Source organism: Eubalaena glacialis, chromosome 10 (genome assembly GCF_028564815.1).
Source record: "Eubalaena glacialis isolate mEubGla1 chromosome 10, mEubGla1.1.hap2.+ XY, whole genome shotgun sequence".
In the NCBI taxonomy this organism is placed as follows: Eukaryota; Metazoa; Chordata; class Mammalia; order Artiodactyla; family Balaenidae; genus Eubalaena; species Eubalaena glacialis.
In genome coordinates this window covers 114,884,451-114,904,840 of record NC_083725.1, presented here as the reverse complement: position 1 = coordinate 114,904,840, position 20,390 = coordinate 114,884,451, and the positions used below count along the sequence as shown (strand labels likewise).

Genomic DNA, 20,390 nt, shown 5'->3' with positions numbered 1-20,390 from the left:
GGAAATATTTTTAGCTCTGGGCGGCATAGCAGCTGCGCAGTCACCGTGCCTTACCCCCACCCGTGTCAGGTGCGTTCCCTCAGAAGGTGGGGGTGGCCTGTGGGGGCGGGGCCCGGACTCTCCTGCCCCCTTCCAAGCGTCACCCTCCACGCCTCTCTTCCCAGTGCTGTGTCCATACTAGGTCAGCGGCCTGCTAGGCTGGCCGGGGGCGTGGCATCCGCCCGGGTGGGGCCCACCCGGGCCGGGAGCTGGGACTTAGGCAGAGGCCTCCAGGACTACTGAAGATCCACGCGGTCGGGGGGCGGGACTCAAAAGGGGGAGGAGCCTCTGGGTGGTTGGCGCCTTCTTGACTCCGCCCTTAACCCCGCCCCACTGCGGCGTTTAAGGGTCTCTCAGCAGGTGGCTGCGCTAGGTCCAAAGTAAGGAGAGTGTTAGGGCGGGGGACACGCACAGACCGTCTAGGCTAGGCCGGTGTTGCCCCTCCTCACTTGGGGAAACTAAGGACCAGAAGGGGCCTGTTTGTAGGTCTCGTTTTACCGAGATTGAGGTGTGGGGGAGGTCCTGCCTCCGCAGCCGGGTAGCAGGGCGGGGCAAGCCTCAGAAGATTTGTTTGGGGCCCGATGGTTTCACAGTGAGTGTGTTTGAACCCGAACAGCCGGAAACGGTTACCGGCTCCCCTAGGCCCGGCTTGTGGGGACCCCAACCGCCTGCGGCTTCCCCTCCCAAGTTCCTCTCTGCCGCGGGGTGGGGGGGGGCGCAGGCCCCCAGGCTCCAGTTTTCTAGCTGCGGAGAACCCACCCGTCGCTTGCAGCTGCCCCTTTTCATCTGGCCTCATGGGGAGCCAGGCTTCCGGGGCCCCAGTCCCTCCTGTGTGAACTGGAGCTCCCTCTATCCCCAGACCTCGAGGCCCCTTCTCCAGGTAGCCGCGTTTTCATTCCTCCCTCCCCACAAGCCCCTCTCCTCCAAGTGTTCCCACCTTGTCCTAGCCCCTCCCCCAGGCTATCACAAGGACCCGCCGCGCCCACGCCCCCGATCTCTACCCGACCTGTGCCCCCCGCTGCCCGCAGGAAGACGCCCGGCCCCAGGCCGGGTTAGCCCCGTGGGAACGGTTTGTCTCGAAAACAGGAACCCGGGCCGGGGGCTGGGCGGGGCGCCCCTTCCCCACCGCAGTCTGCTTCCTGCCCCTCCCGGCTTCCTCTGCCCCACACCAGGCAGGGCGGGGGGCAGGGGGGTGTCTGTGGTGGGGGGAGAGGACCGGTGGTTTAGTTTCCCCCCTCCATGTCCCGCGCGGCCTGACCTCCCCTCACCCACTCTCGGCGCGGCCCGTGGCGCAGCCCCCCCGCCCGCGGCCCTGGTCTCCCGGTCGGCGCGGCAGGGCAGGGGTTAAGCTGCCGCAGGGACCGCCGTGTGCGGGGCGAGAGGGAGCCCCCGATGGGGGAGGCGCAGCCGCCGGTGCGGAGCCCGGCGCAGGGGCGGGAGGGCGAGGGGAGGGGAGAGGAGGGGGCGGCCGCGGAGCGGGGGCGGGGCGGCGGGGAGCGGGGCCGCGGCGCGGAGAGCGGGCGGGAGCCGCAGCCGCAGCGAGGTCGGCGGGCAGGAGAGCACGGAGGTGGCGCCAGCCGGGCCGGGTGCGGGCTTCTTGCCGCGGGTCCCAAGTGTGAGTGAGCGAGCGCGGGGGGGGAGAGGGGGGCGCGCAGGGCAGAGGAGGCCCGGCCCCTAGAGGCCCTCGAGGGCGGCGCAGACGGGCTGGGGGCGGCGGGTGGGTTGGTGGGTGGGGAGGCTGCGGCCCGGGTCAGGGCTAGGAGGGACCTGCCGAGAGACCCGAAGCTCCCTGGACAAGCGCGGGAGGGGGCGGCATCCGGAGCGCACCCGGCTCTTCCTAGCCGCGTCTCAGCGGGACCTTCCCCGGCGAATCCCCCATTTGACAGATGAGAAAATTGAGGCTCCGAGAGGCCAAGTGACTCTCAAGGTCACACAGCGAGGAAGCGGGAGAGCCGGGCGGCGATGACTCTGGGTGGCTCCTAGGAAAAGTCTACCAGAGAACTCCATAGAGGAGTCCCCCGCTCCCCGCCCGCAGCCCGGGGGAGTATGTGTAGGGGCGGGGTACCTTCTGTGGGGCAAGGCTTTGCCAGCGTCCATGGGTGCGGGATGTCAGGTCGCTGGGGCCGCAGGGCTGGCCCTGGATCGCAGATGAAGGGGGCGGGGGCGGAATGGGCGTGTGTGCGTACCCACCGGGTGTGTGCATGTGTGGGAGAGTGTACATGCGTGTAGGTGCACTGCCTTGCGTGTGTGCACACGTGTGCGGATGTCAGCGCTGCTGTGGCCGCGGAACTCCAGGCTGGCCTGGCTCTAGTGAGCAGCAGGGCCGGAAGCCGGCCCCTTCAACGGGTTTGCATTCTGGGGTAGAGAGCTGGGTATGTGTGTCCGAGGTTTCCTTCGTTCAGGTGTGCGAGGGGTGTGGGTGCCATTGTGTGTGTGAGAGAGAGTATGGGAGGTAATTGCCTGAGGCTCGGCTTTTTGGGAGCCTCAGGCATTCTTGCACCCCGATGTGGGTCCCTGGTCTCGGGCGTGGAATGAGTGTCTGTCTCTGCATGGATGCGTATATTCCCGCCAGTGACTGGAGTTGCTGGTGGAGTCGTACAGGCACTCTCCACCCCCCACGGTGATAGCGCCCCCTTCTGGGCACCCTACTCTGTGCTCGAGTGTGGACGGCCTGTGTGTGCACTCAGTTCGACTGTGCAGTATGGGGACCTGCGTCAGGGTCTAGGGATGAAGATAGCCTGCGGAACGGCTGAGCCGGGACCCTTGGGGCCTTCACGGAGGAGGTGGCTTGGGAACGCGCGGTTCCCAGGCTCAGGCTTCCCGCTGACGCCTCCGGGCCGCAGTGGGCTCCCCGCTCCGCCCTCTCCGCCCCCCCCCCCCAGGAATGTTCCTCTCCGCTCCAGCCCGCCTCCCCAAGGGCAGGCCCCTGGGGGCTGCCACAGCCCCGCCTCCCCTTCCGGGGAGCCCGGGAGGGGGCGACGCGGGCAGGACGCCTGGGTTCCTCCCCCCTCTCATCCCAGGGAGAAATTCCTCCGAGGTCCCCTCAGGCTCTGGGTTCCCAAAATAACCCTGCGGGGGAAGGGAGGCTGTGAAGGGAGGGAAGCGGGAGGGGCGCAGAACTGAGCTGCGGGGTGCTGCAGGTGCCTCTGGGGAGAGGACGTGAGGAGAAGAGGGCCTGCGGGGAGGGGGGGCTGGGATACTAACCAGCCCCCGGAGTTCTGGCTCGTCCCTATCCCCGGGGAGTCCCTCAGCCCTCCCACGACGCCAAGGGTGGGCCGGAAGCTTCTTGGCCAGTTCGTTTCCCAACTGGTGGGTTGCAACATCCTGGGCCAGTTAACCCCAGGAGTGGCCGCGGCGGACGACTCCGCCCCTGCCCAGCAGGGGGCGTGCCTGCCCCGCCCCATTTCTGTCCGCGGGGCCGCTCCCCCGGCCCGCGCCTCCGCAGACTCCCGCTCTGCCTCTCCCGGGACAGGGGTCCGGTCCGAGCCCCGTGGAGGCTCTCGGAGCGCAGCTTGGCCCAGCCTACCCGCGCCGGAGGCCATGGCGGGCACCTTGGACCTGGACAAGGGCTGCACGGTGGAGGAGCTGCTCCGTGGTTGCATTGAAGCCTTCGGTGAGTGGCACGGGAGGACACGCCCAGCCTGAGCCCAGCCGGGAGCCTGAACCCGGACCCCTGCCTCCCAGGGCAGACCTCTGCCCAACTCGCATCCTGCAGCCTCTTTGGCGAAAGTCTCCTCTGCATCCCGGGGTAGAGAGATCCACACGCTGCAGAAAGAGAAAAGGTTTCCCTTCCCTAGTATACCAGCGTTGAAGGGAGGGACGGCGGTATCCCCAGACTCTGACCCATGAGGACCATTATCTGCCTCCCCGGGGGATCCGGAGGAACTCGCTATTGCGGCCTGGAAGCTGTTTCCGGCTGATGGGGGGTGGCTTATCTGGTGAAGGGGTGCCCCTTCCCCAGGCACTCAGGAAATGACCTCTGGATTCTTGACCCCGCGGAACCCGTCTCCTTCCGCCCCAGCTGGTTCCCCTCCAGACTACAGGCCCGACTCAGACGCTCCTCTCCTCTAGTTCCTCGGATCCTGCCTTATCCCTCTTCCACCCTACCTTTACTTTATAATCTGCCTCCTGGTTTCGGAGCCCTGGGAAAGCCGGAGGCGGCCGGGAGCCAGAAACCCGGCAGGCTGCGGGGTAGGGTTTAGGGACCGCAGCTGCGGGACGTAGGGTCAACCTGCTTCTCCTTGACCCCTCGGAGTTAGATGACTGCGGGAAGGTGTGGGACCCGCAGCTGGTGCGCATGTTCCTCATGATGCACCCCTGGTACATCCCTTCCTCTCAGCTGGCGGCAAAACTGCTGCACATATATCCTTCGCCGGCCTCGCCAGGGGCCCTGCGGTCCGGGTCCATAAGGGAGCCCCGCTGCCCAGCGGGGGCAGAGGATGGGCTTCGCTCCTAGAGCGTGGGCCGCTCCCACATCACAGAATTCAGGATTGGCCCAGGCTCCAGCTAGGGCCTAAGCTCCACCCCTTTCCTCCCCTCAGAACTAAGGCCCCATCCCCGGGTCTCTCCCCAGCCTAGGCCTCGCTCTCTCCTCCCCACAGCCTAGGACCTGCTCCTACTCCCAGAGCAGGTCCTGCCTCTTGCTTCTCTCCCAGAACCCAGGTCCTGCTCTCAGCCTCTCCCAGAATCTGGCCCCCATTCCACCCAGGCACCCTCCCAAAGCTCACACCTCACCTCTGCCTTCAGCCCCTTTCCAGAGCTTGGGCCCTGCCCACCCAAGACCCCGCCCCAGACCCCACTCCTAGAACTTCTCCTAGAACCAGGCCCTGCCCTCAGCCTCCCCCAAGAACTCGGGTCCCATCCCCTGCCTCCTTTTCTAGAGTAAGTCTCCATCCTTGTTTTCCTTAACTCTGCTTCACCTACCAACAATCCCGGAAGGACAACTCCAATTCGCTTCAGGTGAAAACATGCCATCTGGTCAGGTGAGTCTTCCTCTTGGGGCTCTGTCCCCTCCTCTGCTCCCTTATCTCAGGCTTCAGACTGGCCGGCCTGAAGGAGTGGAAATAGCTCGTTCTGGAAGCTGGTCATGTGGGTTTGAACCCGGCTCTGTCCATGGTTGGTGGTGCTGCCGAAGGCTTGCCCCTTCCTGGTCCTGGACCGGTCCCTGTTTTCTGATCTGCCCAGTGCCGGTGGGGAAGGAAAGAGCTGGGCGAGGGGAACCACAGTTTGAGGCTCTTTCCCCGTCTCTGGGAAACGACAATCCTAGGGAATGTGGGGGAAGGGCTGCCTTGGGTGACTCTGAACCTCCACCAGGTACTGGATCTCAGCATTCCCAGCGGAGTTTGATTTGAATCCTGAGCTCGCTGAGCAGATCAAGGAGCTGAAGGCTCTGCTAGACCAAGAAGGGAACCGCCGGCACAGCAGCCTCATCGACATCGAGAGCGTGTGCGTGGGGGGAGCTCGGAGGGCTGGGAAGGGCACTCAGCATCCTACACCATCTGCACTTAATACATGTTTGTTGAATTGAATGGGTGAGGGTCATGTCACTCTTGCTTAAGAACCTTCTATGGCTCCCTATCGTCTTCACAATGCCTCGGCTGGGGATTAAGGCCTTTCATAGTCTCAGGCCAGCTTGGCATTCCTGCCTCATCTTCCACAGCCCACCGCCCTATACCAGGCACCTCATACTGCAGCTGCACGGGTCCACTCACCATTCTGCAGCCCCTGCATCCTTTCCCACCATGGCTCTTTGCTCATGTCCCCTTGCCTCCTCCTCCGTGTTATCAAAGCTCAGCACAAGTGTGGAGTGTCTGTGGACTCTTTCAGGGCAGAATTTGTCCTTCCTGCCTCTGTTCCTCCATGACACTTTGTGCAGACCCCTGCCCAGAGACCTCTGCACTTGTGCCACGCTATTTCGTGATTGTTTGTTTCTGTGTCTGTCTCCCTCAGTAGACTGTGAGCTCCTCGGGGGCAGGAACCGTGTCTTGCTCATCTCTGTACCCCCAGCGCCTAGCACAGTGCCTGGCACAGAGTAGGTCTTCCATAAATCTGTGTTGAGTGCGTGACGAGGGGGAGATTGCAGGAGGTGCTGGGACTGGGGACATTCGTGCTCTGCACAGTGTCTCGCAGTCAGCGTGAGTGGCTTGAGTGTGGGGCCATGAGGGGTGGGGCATCTCCAGCAAAGGACTCACTGCCCCGCCCTACTCCCCCAGCCCCACCTACAAGTGGAATCGGCAGGTGACCCAGAGGAACCCTGTGGAACAGAAAAAGCGCAAGATGTCCCTGTTGTTTGACCACCTGGACCCCATGGAGCTGGCAGCACATCTCACCTACTTGGAATATTGCTCCTTTTGCAAGATCCTGGTGCGGCCCAATGGCCTTCGGTCAGGGAGCGGGTGTGGGCTGGGGAGGGGGTGCCAGGAGGGGCAGGGTCTCTGGGGTAGGTGGGGTCACAGGGTGGGTCTGGGGTTTCAGTGTAACCACCAAAGGGCCGCTGGAGGGTGAGGAGCAGCCGTTGGTGAGGGGAGGGGCCACAGGGTGCTGAGGCCACCCTGCCTGCAGTTCCAGGACTATCACAGTTTCGTGACTCACGGCTGCACCGTGGACAACCCTGTCCTGGAGCGATTCATCTCCCTCTTCAACAGTGTCTCGCAGTGGGTGCAGCTCATGATTCTCAGCAAGCCCACAGCCCCGCAGCGGGCCCTGGTCATCACACACTTCGTCCACGTTGCAGAGGTGCCTGCCCCTCCCCTTCCCCCCAACCTCCCAAATTGCCAGTAGGGCTGAGTCCCTCCTTTCCCCTAACCCACTGCCAGGTCTTCTCCAGAAAAGCTGGGCCAAGTTCTGGGCCCACTCAGTGACTCACTGCCTCATCTCTCTCCATTTATTCCCCAGAAACTCCTGGAGCTGCAGAATTTCAACACGCTGATGGCGGTGGTCGGGGGCCTGAGCCACAGCTCCATCTCCCGCCTCAAGGAGACCCACAGCCACGTGAGCCCGGAGACCATCAAGGTGCTTGAGACTCGGGGGGGTCAGGGGAACGGCCTGGTCAGCCTTCCCAGGGCTGGCCTCGCTGAGAACTCCCAGCAGCGCTGGGGGCTGGGCACTCCCTCTTCATTTGATAAATGAGGAAACTGAGTCTGGGGGTTAAATCCTTTCCCAATTGCACAGTGAAAGCAGCAGAGTGGAGTCTCACAGGTCTGCCGAACTTCAAGGCTCGTGCTTTACTCTTCCCCTGCTTATTTTAGTTTATTTTATTTTTTCGGCTGTGCCGCACACATGTGGGATCTTAGTTCCCTGACCAGGGATCAAACTCGTGCCCCCTGCAGTGGAAGCACCGAGTCTTAACCACGGGACCACCAGGGGAAGTCCCTATTTTATTTTAAAAAACATAACTGGTGACATACATATAGAAAAGTCTATAAAACATATGTACAGTTAAAAAAATTAGAAAACGCCTGTGTAACTACCACTCAGGTCAAGAAGTAGAACACTGCCAGCCCCCGAAGCTCCCAGCACCTTAGAGCATAACTCCCTCCTCATCAGAGGCAAACAATGTCATGACATTCCTAAGGATGATGACCTTGCTTTTCTTTCTTTCTTTTTAAAAATTTTTATTTATTCATTTATTTTGGCCGTACTGCACGGCATGTGGGATCTTAGTTCCCCAAACCCGTGCTCCCTGCAGTGGAAGCTGAGAATCCTAACCACTGGACCACCAGGGAATTCCTGACCTTGTTTTTCTTGATGGCTTTACCACCTATGTATGCATGCCAAAACCATGTGGGTTTCTTGTTGCCTGTTTTTGAACCTCCTATGAATGGAATTGTGTTGTATATGTGATTTTACTTCTTGCTTCTTTCATTCTTACATTCTGTTATGTGGAGCAATTGTTCATTCACTTCCGTTGCCGTATAATATTTTAGTCCACCCCGATTTGTGTATCTCCTCTACTGTTGAACATTTGGGGTTTTTCCAGTTTGGGCTGTTACAAATGATACCACTAAGAATATTCTTCGAAATCGTCGTCCTGTGCTGCTCTGCCTCCCTGATCCTCAGTTTCCTCTCCTGTGAAATGGTTTTTTAAAAAATTATTTATTTATTTATTTTCTTTATTTTTTTGGCTGCGTCGGGTCTTAGCTGCGGCACGTGGGGTCTTCGTTGAAGCTTGCGGGATCTTTTGTTGCGGCGCGGGCTCTTCATTGTGGCGTGCGGGCTTCTCTCTAGTTGTGGCACACAGGTTCCAGAGTGCTGGGCTCTGTAGTTTGAGGCACGCAGGCTCTCTTGTTGAGGCACGCGAGCTCAGTAGTTGCGGCATGGGGGCTTAGATGCCCCGCGGCATGTGGGATCTTAGCTCCCTGACCAAGGATCGAACCCGTGTCCCCTGCATTGGAAGGCGGATTCTTTACCACTGGACCACCAGGGAAGTCCCGTCTTCTGTTAAATGTTGATGATAATCTGTGCCCAGGCCTGGTGTAGAGGTGTGGTATTTGGTAGTGGGTGTCCCTTTGAACTCATGACCTATGAATTCTGATTCCCAGGGGCTAAGGGAGCCAGTGTTGGGGGATAGTGAGGGAGGCTTTTGACCTTTCACCCATCCCTGACCCTGACTCCACATCCTCTCCCACGTTTCCAGGGCTGGGCGGGGGAAGGAGAGTTGAGCCTGTGACATGTGATGTGTATGTGATGTGTGTGTGTGTGTGACCCTCTGCCCTTTGTCCCTCAGCTCTGGGAAGGTCTGACAGAACTAGTGACGGCCACTGGCAACTATGGCAACTACCGGCGCCGGCTGGCAGCTTGCGTGGGTTTCCGCTTCCCCATCTTGGGTGTGCACCTCAAGGACCTGGTGGCCCTGCAGCTGGCACTGCCTGACTGGCTGGACCCCACCCGGACCCGACTTAATGGGGCCAAGATGAAGCAGCTCTTCAGCATCCTGGAGGAGCTGGCCATGGTGACCAGCCTTCAGCCCCCAGTGCAAGCCAACCCCGACCTGCTGAGCCTGCTGACGGTGAGGGGCCAGGCAGCGGGGTCGACAGCTGCACCTGGTCCTGCAGGCTTGGCCTTGGGTTCTCAGTTCTGATCGAAGAACTGAGACCCAGCCTGGGCCCCAAGGTTGGGGTGAACTTGGAGAAGGGTTCTAGGCTCCAGATGGGGCTGTGGGCCCCTGAGGCTGGCATGTGGACTTGAGGCTGGGCCTGGGCCCTGGGTTGAGTTCCTAGCAGTGGGCTGTGTTCAAGGTTTGGGGTCAAACTCTGGATTCTGGGTATAGGGGTGGCTTTTATTTTATTTTTTTAATTTTAATTTTTATTTTTTGGCTGTGCTTCGCAGCTTGTGGGATCTTAGTTCCCTGACCAGGGATGGAACCCATACCCTCGGCAGTGAAAGCGCCGAGTCCTAACCCCTGGACCGCCAGGGAATTCCCCAGGGGCGGCTTTTAAACATGGCCCTGAGCTCTGAGGTTCTGGGCTTGGTCTTGGACTTGGTTTTGAGCCCTAGCGTATGAGTTGTGTTCTAGTCCAGATCTGGACTAGGTTCTAATTGTTGGGCTGGGGCTTAGGTTTTAAGGTTTGGTGTGAAGTCTTACCTGCTTCTAGGTTCTGGACTGAGATGGGGATTGAAATCTGAGCTGGAGTCTGGTTGCTGGGTGGGGTTCTATGTTGCGGGGGGAATTTCAGAGCTCTCAGCTGGGTTGTGACCTGGATTCTTGGCTGAGATCTTGGCAGTGCATTGTGTTCAAGGTTTGGGGCCAAGATACAGGTTCTGGTCTGTGTGCTAGGCTGGCGTGTGGTTGCTGGGATGTGTTCTAAGCTGGCCTTTGTCCTGAGTCTAGCTTCTGGGCCAGGCTCGGGGCTGGGCTGTGACCTCTAGGTGGACCTGTGGGTCTGAGCTCTGGGCAGTGGGCTCCTGAGAGCAGCGGAGGCCGGTGGGCGTGATCAGACCTGTTTGTCCCAGGTGTCTCTGGATCAGTATCAGACAGAGGATGAGCTCTACCAGCTGTCCCTGCAGCGGGAACCGCGCTCCAAGTCCTCGGTGAGGGGTGGACTTGCTGCTTACCCACTCGGCCCATCCTCTTCCTCCCCCACCTCTGCCCTCCTGGGAGTTCCAAGATTAGAGGCTACCTCACCCATCCTGCTCGTTGGGCAGGCTTCCTTGTCCCCAGGGCTTGCCCTCTCTCCTCCACTGGGCCCTGGGCTTCCTCACCTCTGGCCCTCTCTCAGCCTCGACCATTCCCACAGCCAACCAGCCCCACCAGCTGCATGCCGCCTCCCCGGCCCCCGGTGCTGGAGGAGTGGACCTCAGCGGCCAAACCCAAGCTGGATCAGGCACTCATGGTGGAGCACATTGAGAAGATGGTGGAGGTGAGACTCCGTGGCAGCCAGCTCTGGAGTCTGCGGGGTGGGGGGACAGGCGTAGTGGTCAATCAAGGCTAGTTTTGCCAGGGCACTGCCCTGGGAGCCACCACCAGTGCCAGGTTCAAGGGCCAACACTCAGTCTCCAGAAGGCACGGGGCGCAGCTGATGGGTGGGGTTGGGATGGGGGTACGGAGAAGGGAGGTGGTGGGGGAGACAGACAGCTGCCCACGGCTGAGACGCCCCCCCTTCATCACTTGGACTGGGAATGTGGGCAGGGTGGGGCCGATGCTCCTTTTATCCTCCCCTCCCCCATGTGTCCCTCTATGTACTCCAGTCTGTGTTCCGGAACTTCGATGTCGATGGGGACGGCCACATCTCACAGGAGGAGTTCCAGATCATCCGTGGGAACTTTCCTTACCTCAGCGCCTTTGGAGACCTCGACCAGAACCAGTGAGGAGGCCTGGGGGCAGGGGGAGAGGGAAGGCAGGCTCACTTCCCCTTGGGTTTTAGTTTCCTCCCGTGCAAGATGAGGACATTGAACCAGATGATCTTGAGGGAGGAAGCCACCCATGTGGGGAGGGGCTCTTGTTTTCGGGGTGGCTGCCAGCTGCAGAGGCACAGGGTTACCTCACTTATTCAGACCGAAGAGGGGGTGGGGGGACTCCACCTGAATCTTGCAAAGACTGTGGCCTGGGGACTGTTGCTACGTAAATGCCATTTTATTTGTGGAGCTCACAGCTGGCAAAAAGTGTGGGCACGTTGAACTCCTCAGTAGCCTGTCTTAATGAATAGATAAGAAAAGCCTGTAATTAGCAGCACCCACTTGCTTATCAACAATTCACAATTCACATGCTGACAATTTGGACAAACAGCTGGTTCTCTGGAGTAGGTTAAACATGCCTCCTGCAACCATGTTCGCACCCTGGTTTTGCTGAGCGGACAAAATTCCAATCAAAATTTATAGTCCATCCCAGGTCGATTTACTTTTTAATGTTATCCATATTTCAAAAAGCTGGGTTTTTTTCCATATTATAAAAATCCATGGTTAAAAAAAATCCAGGTAGTAAAATAGATTTATAGTGAGCAAAGTGTATAAGGTAAGAAGTGAAAATTCCCTCCCTCCTTTCCCACTCAGAAGTTGTCATTAGTAACTATGTTAGTAACATTACTGGCTGGCAATGCCTGTATCTTTCCAGTCTCTTTTTCATGCCTGTTGCAAATTGTTAGAGAATTTGTCTGTGTCTGTTTCATAGACAAACAGGATGATGGTATAAATCTAGTTCTGCCAGTGGCGTTCATTGTAGTTGCTTTGTTTCTCCTCCCACTGTTGGGAGCAAATAGTTGAAAACAGAGTTTTCTCTAAGTTGAAAACAGTTCCCTGTCACCTCCCTGGGTGGGGTGGATTTTTTCCAGGCCACACTTTTAGGGAGGGTGCAGCCCTTGGAGACCTTCAAGGCGTCAGCTTCATGCAGGCGTCTCAGCCTTAACTCCCCACCTCCTGCAGGCCCCAGGCAGGTATCAAAATCCAGCACCTGGCTCCTGGGGCAGCCGCAGCTCACTGCCTCAATTTGAAGATCTCTCTTTGTTTCTGAAACTTGGGGAGTTTCCATTTCTTACAAACTCACCTATGCATTTAAAGCAATTTTTGATATATTTTAACCAGCATCTGGGTATTTGTAGCAGTAGGGTTTTCAGGGTTTTTTTTGTTTTTGTTTTAAAATCACTGTCTTGACAGAACTGCATGCTTTGTGTTTTTTTACTTTTGTTTTCCACTTAAACCCTCATCATGGACATCTTTCCAGGCCGATTCATGCAGAACTACCTCATTCTTTAGAACAGCTGCAGAGTATCACACTATGTGGCTGGGCCATCATTTGCCTCACCATTCTCCTGCTGATGGACATGTAGACTGTTCCCAGTTTTCCGCTATTAATATCCACCATGCTACTGTGAACATCTTTGTACCGATGCACTCAGGCCACTATTTTTGTAGGAGAAATTCCTAGAAGTGGGATAATTGGATCAAAAGATATGCACATTCTAAATTAGAAGAGAGACTGCCAAGGTGACCTCAGGCAAGGTTGTGCCAGCTTGCACTCCCATCAGCAGTGAACGAGTGCCCATTTCCCAACTTCCTTGCCAACAGTGGATGCTATAATAAGCTTTACAATTTTGCCAGTCTAATTGGCAAATGGTGTCTTGGTTAAATTTGCATTTCTTTAATACTAGTGGGGGTAGGATATCTTCATATGTTTATTGGCCGCTTCTATTTCTTCTGTAAATTGCCTGTTCGTGTTCTTTGTCCATTATTCCACTGGGTTTGTGAGTCTTTTTCTCATTGATTTCTAGAATCTCTGTTAATGGATATTAACCCTTGGTGCTGAATATGTTTGCAAATATTTTCTCCCAGTCTGTCATTTATGTTGTCCTTTTCCATATAAAATTTTTTAAAAATGTGTGCTCAATATGTCAGTCTTTTCCTTTATGGCTTCTCGGATTTGTGTTATGCGTAGAAAGGCCTTCATCCCCTCAAGATTACAAAATTCTTCCCTCATACCTTTTCAGATACTTTGAAAATTTTATTTTTTACATTAGTGTTCTGAATTTAGTGGGAATTAAGTTTTCATGAACAGTGTGAGATAGGAGCCTAGGTTTACATATTTTCATAAACCGTCAGTTGTCCCAATGTACCATTGATTTGAAGGACCACCTGGATCACCCAAATACAATGGGCAGGCGTTTCGGACAAGGGCCACCCCTGGTGGAAATAGCTCCCAGTGGCCCAGCACCTATTAACCATTACAGACGCTGTTGTCAATGCTCCATGGGTACTATCTCATTTAATCCCTACCCAAAGGCCTCTGAGGTGTAGGAACTATCATCGTCCCCATTTATAGAAGAGGAAACCGAGGGATGGGGAGATTAACTAGCCTGAAGTCACACAGAGAAGAAGTAGAGCCCAAATTTGAACTGAGTTCTGTCCATCTCCAGAGCACGTGCTCACTCTTTCCCTAAAATATGTGAATGGGTGAAAAAAAAGGGCTCCGTGGGGAAGCCCCAGATTACCTTTCTGGCAGGATTACGCAAGAGTGAGACAGGTGCAGCTTTTTCCAATCTTACCTGGTCCCCAAACTCATCAGAGATCTCTTAATTCTCAGGGCTCCGGACTGGTGTTCCACAGAGCTCACTTTGGGAAACAGAAGCTGATAATCCCATGGGAAAGTGCAGAGCAATTTTAGTTTACACACCAACTCTGTGAAGTGAGCAGGGCAGGAATTATGATCCCCATTTTTCCAGGGAGGAAACCCAGGGCAAGTGACTTGCCCAAGACCACACAACTAGTTAGTAGCAGCTACTACATCTGCCTGACTCCAAGTCTAGTGCTCTTTCTCTTTCCTGCACCAGGGGTCCAAAATCAGGAGTCGGTGAGGACCTTTAACTTGGTAGGGGTTTTTCCCAGTGGGATGGGTTAAGCTGGTGGTGGGTGGTCCCAGGGAGGCCCCCAGAGCTGAGGCCCTCCCCCTTCCCGGACAGGGATGGCTGCATCAGCAAGGAGGAGATGGTCTCCTACTTTCTGCGCTCCAGCTCTGTGCTGGGTGGCCGCATGGGCTTCGTACACAACTTCCACGAGAGCAACTCCTTGCGCCCGGTCGCCTGCCGCCATTGCAAGGCCCTGGTGAGCCCCCGCCCAAGCCACACCCCTCCAGCACCGGCCCCGCCCCATCCACGCCCCGCCCTTCCTTCTGGCCCCGCCCCTGCCGGAGCCTTCTCAGCCTAGGCAAACCTTAATTCCACCTGCCTCTCCTCTTGCTGTTCTGAACAAAACCCTGAGGGGGCCCTAAGGCTCCAGAAAGGGTCAGTCCCACTCCCTGCCCATAGAAAGGAAGAAGTAGAGTCATCCCCTCTAAACCCCTCCCCCCTACTACGGCCCCCTCCTCTATTTCAGATCCTGGGCATCTACAAGCAGGGCCTCAAATGCCGAGGTGAGATGGAATTGCAGGGCTGCTGGGCTGAGTTTTTTGGGAAGAGTTGCTATCTGGGTGAATATTCTTATTTTGGTCGGGTAATTGCCAAGGAGTGAAGTACCTTAGAGCCAAAGAGGCATGCTGATTGATGTGAAGCGGGTAGCCTTTAACAGGGCTTTTGTTGGGACTTCCCTGGCTATCCAGTGGTTAAGACTCCATGCTTCCACTGAAGGGGGTGTGGGTTCGACCCCTGGTCTGGGAAGTAAGATCCCGCCTGCCTCGCAGTGCTGCCAAAAAAAACCTCCCAGAAACCAAAAACCAAGACAAGCAAACAAAAAACCCAAAAACCAAACAACAACAAGCAAACAAACAAAAACCAGGGCCTTTATTTTGGTGAGGCAGCTGCCCAGGAACAGGGAGCTTTGGAGAGGGCACAGACTGCCGAGTAGGATGAAGAGAGCGCTTGGAAAGGAGGCTCTTGTTTTGGTGGGGCAGCTGCTCAGGAGCAAAGGGACCTGGGGAGAGGTGCAGGCCTGCGGAATGGGGTGAAGGGTATTCTGATCAGTTGATCTGGCTGGGTTCCCCATCTGCCTCCCCAGCCTGTGGTGTTAACTGCCACAAGCAGTGCAAGGATCGCCTGTCAGTTGAGTGCCGGCGCCGGGCCCAGAGTGTGAGTCTGGAGGGGTCTGCACCCTCACCCTCACCCACACATACCCACCATCGCGCCTTCAGCTTCTCCCTGCCCCGCCCTGGCAGGCGAGGCTCCCGGCCTCCAGGTAAGAAGGGGTCTCTTTCTGTACTGGCCTGTGGAGGGAGAGAGACAAGGCCATGGTGGCATAGTATTACCTTCTCCAGGATGGAAACTATTGCAGAGTTTGTAATTGTCTTATTTTGGTAGGGTGATGGAGAAGGGCTGGACAGGTAAGGGTGTCAGAAGGTGACCAGGGAGCCCTCAACCCTCTGAGGCTGAGGAGGAGAGAGACTAATAAATAAAAAAGAGTAAAAGTGAAAGAGACTTCAAGATTCAATTTGCACTCTTATTTTGTTAGGGGGATTGACAATGGATTGGAGAGGGAGTTTGGTGAGCCATTTGCCTGTGTTTCCCTTTTTGGCTGCTTTGGAGGCTATTCTGAGAAAAGTCCCTTGTCCCCCAAATCTCCCAGCAGCTCTCTTGGGGCCATTGGTGGTTCTAGGTCAGTTTTCTGAATGACAGTTCCTCAAATGATTATTTTGCTGAGAACACTCTGAATAACCATGTTAAACTGGGGTCTAAGGCAGTTGACCACAACTGTTCAGACTGGCATAAGTCCTCAAAAATAGAGGCAGGCACAGGGCATAAGTTCTCAAATACAGAAAAGATGAAACCATTTGCATTGAGCCTTCCAGAAGTGCCGGAGTCTAAAATGTAAAACACACACAAAACTGACATTTAAGCAAACTGCACCGATACATCTGTGGCTGCAAAAAAGCTGTGGCAAAATGAAAACTTAGAAAAAGAGCCTCAAAAATTGGGCCTTTTGGTCATTCAGTGAATTGATTTTTGGTGGATGGTTCTGCTTCTGGGATGGGGCAGGGTGCCTCCGGGGATGGGGAGAAGGGCTGCTGAGGGCACAGGGACCCAGGAGTTGGTCCTGTGACACCCCCCTCCCTGCAGAGATCCGAGAGGAGGACGTTCGGATGGTGGAGGATGGCGTGTTTGACATCCACTTGTAATTGATGGTGAGCCCCCCTGCAGCCTCCCCACTCAGGGCTGGGGCAATGTGGGGATGAGTGGGACGGGTGCTCTGTCCAAATGGCCCAGGCCAGGTGGAATCCTGCTTTTTGGGGAGGGGGGAGGGTCTTCCTCACAACCTCTGTCTTTTTCTTCCCAGCTGTGACTGGATCAAGCACTCATGCCTGCTTTGGAGAAAAGACTTGGACCAGAGCAGGGAGCCTGGGGTGCTGCGGCAGCAGGCTGGGGCTGGGGGGCGGGGTGTGAGGGTGGCATGCGGCTGAGGGCAGGGCCAGGGCTGGTGTCCCTAAGGTTGTACAGATTCTTGTGAATATTTGTATTTTCCAGATGGAATAAAGGCCCAAGTAATTAACCTGGACTATCAACGCCTAGAATCCTCGCGGGGGGCGGAGGGCAGGGGTCCGTAATCACAGGGACTAGAATTGTGGAGCCTAAAACTTTGTAGTCAGAGAATCTTGGGAGATCTGGAATCTCATGTGTCTGGAATCTTGGGGGAGAGTAGAATTGTAGGGGATAGAGCCTTAGAACCAGGAAACCGTGGAACAGAGAGTTTGGGGGGGAGGTCTAGAATCTCTAGGAGTCCAGAATCTTGGGGGCCTAAAACTTGAAAGTAGAATTGCTGAGCCTGGTGGTCATGTATAGCCATAGCCTTCAGCCCGCAGCTGAATTTCCCTTGCTTGACAGGTGGTCTTTCAGCCTCTGCTTGTATACTTCCAGCAATGGGGAGCTCACTACAGAGAATCATGGGAGGGAGAGGGCAGCCCAGAGTGCTGGATGTGGGGGAAGGAGTGAGGGGGGGCCACACTCCTTGGGCCTGCAGCCTCCTGGCCTGGCGCTGCTGCCAGCCAGGACAGGGACTTCCAGAGGAAATGCATATTGATCCTGCTGTCAGCCTCTGGCAGCCTCTCCCGACCCAGCTCTTCCCTCCCGAGTTTGCAGCATGGAGGTTTTGGGGGTCACCACTACCTGAGGAAGGCTAAGGCCACTTCAGAGGCTGGTCTTGGTGAGGAGGGTGGACTGGGGGTCTTCGAAAGGTTCTGAAGCTGAGCCAGGCTGCCCCTGGGGTCAGGAGGCTCTAGACAGCAGTCTGAGAATGGGAGCTACCTCCCCAGCCCCCCTCCCCCAAGCTGAGGCATGTCCTACAGCAACTGCAGGTTGTTCTGGGAGTAGAGGCCTGAGCACCCCAACTCCTACCTGCAAAGCACAATATCTGAGGACCTGGCAATGGCCTCAGCCCCCTTCCTCAAAATTCCTTGACCCCATGCCCATCTTTCCCTTTGAGACCCCACTCCCCCTGGCCCACTCATCTGGGGTACCTCCTCCTCCCACCCTGTTACTTCTCAGCTGCAGCTCTGCCACCTGTTGGGCCCCCCCAGCCCTGTCCCCCGTTGGGTCCTCCGCACTGCCCCTCCTTCCATCCTCAGCCCCCTCCCTCCCTTCCTCCTCTGGAGGCTGTAATATCCGTTTCACGATTTGGGGGCTGAGTTGCTATAACAACAGACGGCGATTGTGCTGTGAAGAGCAGCTCGCTCCCTGCGCTGCCTCCATCCCTGCAGCCCGGTCGGCTCCCCTCCCTGCCACCCCCCAGCCCCAGCCTGGCCTCTTCCCAGTGTGTGTGTTTGCAAATGTGTGCCCAGGTCTGCTTCCCCTGGGGATTGTGACGTGTGACTGCCTTTTCATGGTTGCCTGTGTGAATTTGGCAGATGAGCTTCACATTGTGTGCGTGTGTGCATGTGTGTGCACAGGCACGCACACTGTATTTGCTGCATTTCTCCTCCACCGTGTGTCCTCACTGGACCGCGCATGGGAGAAGGACCACGTTGGGTGGGTGCCTGTCGGGGGGGTGTCTTGAAGTGGTGGGTCCCACCTACATCCGGTACTCTGAAGCCTGGACCTGGGTGGGGGGAGACATCACTGTAGCTGGGGGAGGGGCAGGGAGGTGCAGCAGCTGCCAGGTGACCTTTCCTGCCCTTGATGGGCAAAGGTGCCCAGGGAGCTGGGGGTGGGGACCAGAGACAAGTGCTCACTCTTGCATCTCTCCCTGCCCCTGCCCTCCGCCCACCCCTTCCCACACCCATCTATAAGGGTCTGAGAGAAAGTCTCTGTGAGTCACTGTGCCTGTCTGTGTGCCCATCTATGCCCTGTTGCCTGGCTGGACACGTCTCTGTGTGTGTGTGTGTTGTGTGTGTATGTGTAGCCTGCAGGGAGAGGAGCAGTGGGGGATGGGTAGGGCAGTGGGCTCTGGGGTCAGAGAGGCAATTTCACATTCACAGGCCCTGACTCAGCAGTTCCCATTCTCTGGCTCCTCTAGTGGCCTTGGTGGGGCCATCCTGAGGGTCTCTCTGTCAGAGTAGGCCCCCCAAGTCTAGAACCTGGCTCAGGGATCTCTCTTCCCAACCTCTAGGGTCCTACAGCCTGGGTCCCCCTCTCATCCCCTCACAGGCCGGGAGGGAGCTCTCTGGTGGGGGGGTGTCCCCACCCATCTACTCAGTAACTGACCACTCTGTGCAAAGTGCCTCGGGGGGCAGGATGACCTCTGTGTACACCTGTTCCCCCTGAGGCATGCATCTGCCGCAGGCACCTGTGTGCACAAGTTTGTGTATGTTCTTGAGCAAGTATATGCTTCTTGTGGGTGTTGTACCATGGGGGGGCATTTCTGCAGGTGTCCCTGTGTGTCCCCTTGGGAACGCCTGTGTGCACATGGCTGTGAGTACACCCACGAGTGCGCATGCATGCATTGGTGGTCGAATGCTAGTGTTCTTGCATGTTGCCTCTGGCTAAGGAAGCGCCAACTGCCACTGGCTGTGCAGATCACGGACCCTGCAACAGAAATCAGGGTCCTGGAGTGAGCTGGCAGAATGATCTTTCACACACACACACACTGCCTCCCTCATTCAGAAGCCCAGTGTCCAACTTTGTGATACACACGCTAGGTGCCAGGTCCACCTTGGGTTGGATGACTGAGTGAAGGGGGTCCCCTTCTTTCCAAACTCATACCCACGCATAGTGATGCAGACGCCCTCACAGGGAAGACCTTCACCCCAGCACCACATTCACTCCGAAAATTCTGGTTGAAGGGAGCTGCTTCCAGCTTCCCTTCTGTGGTCCGGGCAGTGTGCATCCACGCCCCTGCCCCTCAACCTACTCCTATCCCAGTCCAGAGTTCCAGGCAGGACTGGAAATCAGGCTTCAAACTCTGAGATTCCCATGAGGCAGGGCTGGGAAACCCCAAGCCCCTAGGTCTACCCCGCCCCCATCTCTGCCTTTCCCTCCCCCACCGCGCCTCTGTCCTTTTCCCAGGAAAGACCCCTCCTCAGTTCTAGGGGCGGCCAGGGGGCCCCTGGGCAGTGGGAGGCGGAAGCCAGGCAAGGGCTGGAAAGGGCCTCCAGCAGCCCGCGTCCCTAGGCTCCGGGCCGCCCGGGCCCGCTCCAGGGCGTTGCCAGCAGAGGGCGCTGCGGCCCGGGCCCCGCACAGGTCCTGCTCCTTCGGGGCCCCAAGTCTGGGCCCACAGCCTCCCCTTCGGCTCGCCCCAGCCCTGGGTGCTGCCACCTGGGCCCGCGGGCCGGGGGATGCGGGATCCCAGGGCGAGAAGCTAGGGCGCCTGGGTTTCCGGAAAAGTCACCGGGGTTGGGTTGGGGGTCTGCCTGGTTGGGGGCCCAGGCGCCAGGGTTAAGGACCTCAAGAAGTGGGGAAGAACTCAGATGCCGGGAGGCTGGGACGCCTGGGTCCCTCGCGGGGGGTGGGCCTGTGGAGCAGCGGGACTGGCGGCTTCTGCGCCTTCGCATTGGCTGCGCAGCTCGTCCGTTAGCGCAGCGTGATCCAATGCTCGCGTCTGGGGGGCGGAAACTGGTGCTGATGCTGCCGTCAGTCGGTGTTGCAGGGATGCGGCGGCGGGAGCAGCCGCCCTGACTCGCGGAGCATCCTTCTCCGAGCGGCACCGCGGCGGGGCGGGCGGACCGGCAGGCGGGCGGGGACGCGGCGGGGAGCGAGAGAGGCGCGAGGCGGCAGACACCACTGGCCCTGGTTCTGCCACCCGCCGGAGACGGGGCGGCCCTGGGGTTCTGATACCCACCCTCCTGCGCCTGGCGCCCCCAGAACCAGGTACGGGGGGGGTGCTGCGGCGGAGACGGACGGTGGGGGGGCGAGCGCCGATCGGGGGAGGGGAACGATTGGAGGGGCGGGGGAGGCAAGAAGGGCGGATTGGGGGGCGGGGGCGCTGCCGCGCTGAGAGGGCTGGCTGGGTGACAGCGAGGCGGCTAAACGGCTTGGGGGTCGGAGGCTCCCTGTGGAAGGGGCACTGGC

General features: G+C 57.6%; 1 protein-coding gene across 3 annotated transcripts; it reads left to right on the top strand.

The window, feature by feature from the left end:
• Nucleotides 1-795: 795 nt before the first annotated feature.
• RASGRP2 (RAS guanyl releasing protein 2) lies at nucleotides 796-16,310 on the top strand. 3 transcript variants are annotated; one of them, XM_061203574.1, is made up of 17 exons: nucleotides 796-919; nucleotides 3,512-3,652; nucleotides 4,299-4,401; nucleotides 4,959-5,021; nucleotides 5,353-5,484; nucleotides 6,252-6,402; nucleotides 6,601-6,774; nucleotides 6,934-7,050; nucleotides 8,765-9,046; nucleotides 9,991-10,068; nucleotides 10,275-10,397; nucleotides 10,726-10,841; nucleotides 13,926-14,067; nucleotides 14,338-14,374; nucleotides 14,956-15,132; nucleotides 16,011-16,075; nucleotides 16,228-16,310. In XM_061203574.1, exons 2-16 carry the CDS (start codon nucleotides 3,580-3,582, stop codon nucleotides 16,067-16,069), a joined length of 1,827 nt encoding a protein of 608 aa, XP_061059557.1. In that variant the 5' UTR covers nucleotides 796-919; nucleotides 3,512-3,579; the 3' UTR covers nucleotides 16,070-16,075; nucleotides 16,228-16,310. The 3 variants fall into 3 exon arrangements, with proteins under 3 accessions (XP_061059557.1, XP_061059555.1, XP_061059556.1); XM_061203572.1 differs by lacking the exon at nucleotides 796-919 and adding an exon at nucleotides 1,569-1,654; XM_061203573.1 differs by lacking the exons at nucleotides 796-919; nucleotides 13,926-14,067; nucleotides 14,338-14,374; ... (1 more) ...; nucleotides 16,011-16,075; nucleotides 16,228-16,310 and adding exons at nucleotides 1,569-1,654; nucleotides 12,194-12,613.
• The last annotated feature ends 4,080 nt before the right edge of the window (nucleotides 16,311-20,390 follow it).

What these genes read in the sequence shown, in the direction of transcription:
- RASGRP2 (XM_061203574.1), top strand. Translation starts at nt 3,580, where the DNA reads ATGGCGGGCACCTTGGACCTGGACAAGGGCTGCACGGTGGAGGAGCTG. An exon ending in GCTCCTTTTGCAAGATCCTG is followed by an intron (nt 6,403 to 6,600) that starts GTGCGGCCCAAT and finishes CCCTGCCTGCAG; the next exon opens with TTCCAGGACTATCACAGTTT. An exon ending in GCGAGGCTCCCGGCCTCCAG is followed by an intron (nt 15,133 to 16,010) that starts GTAAGAAGGGGT and finishes CCCTCCCTGCAG; the next exon opens with AGATCCGAGAGGAGGACGTT.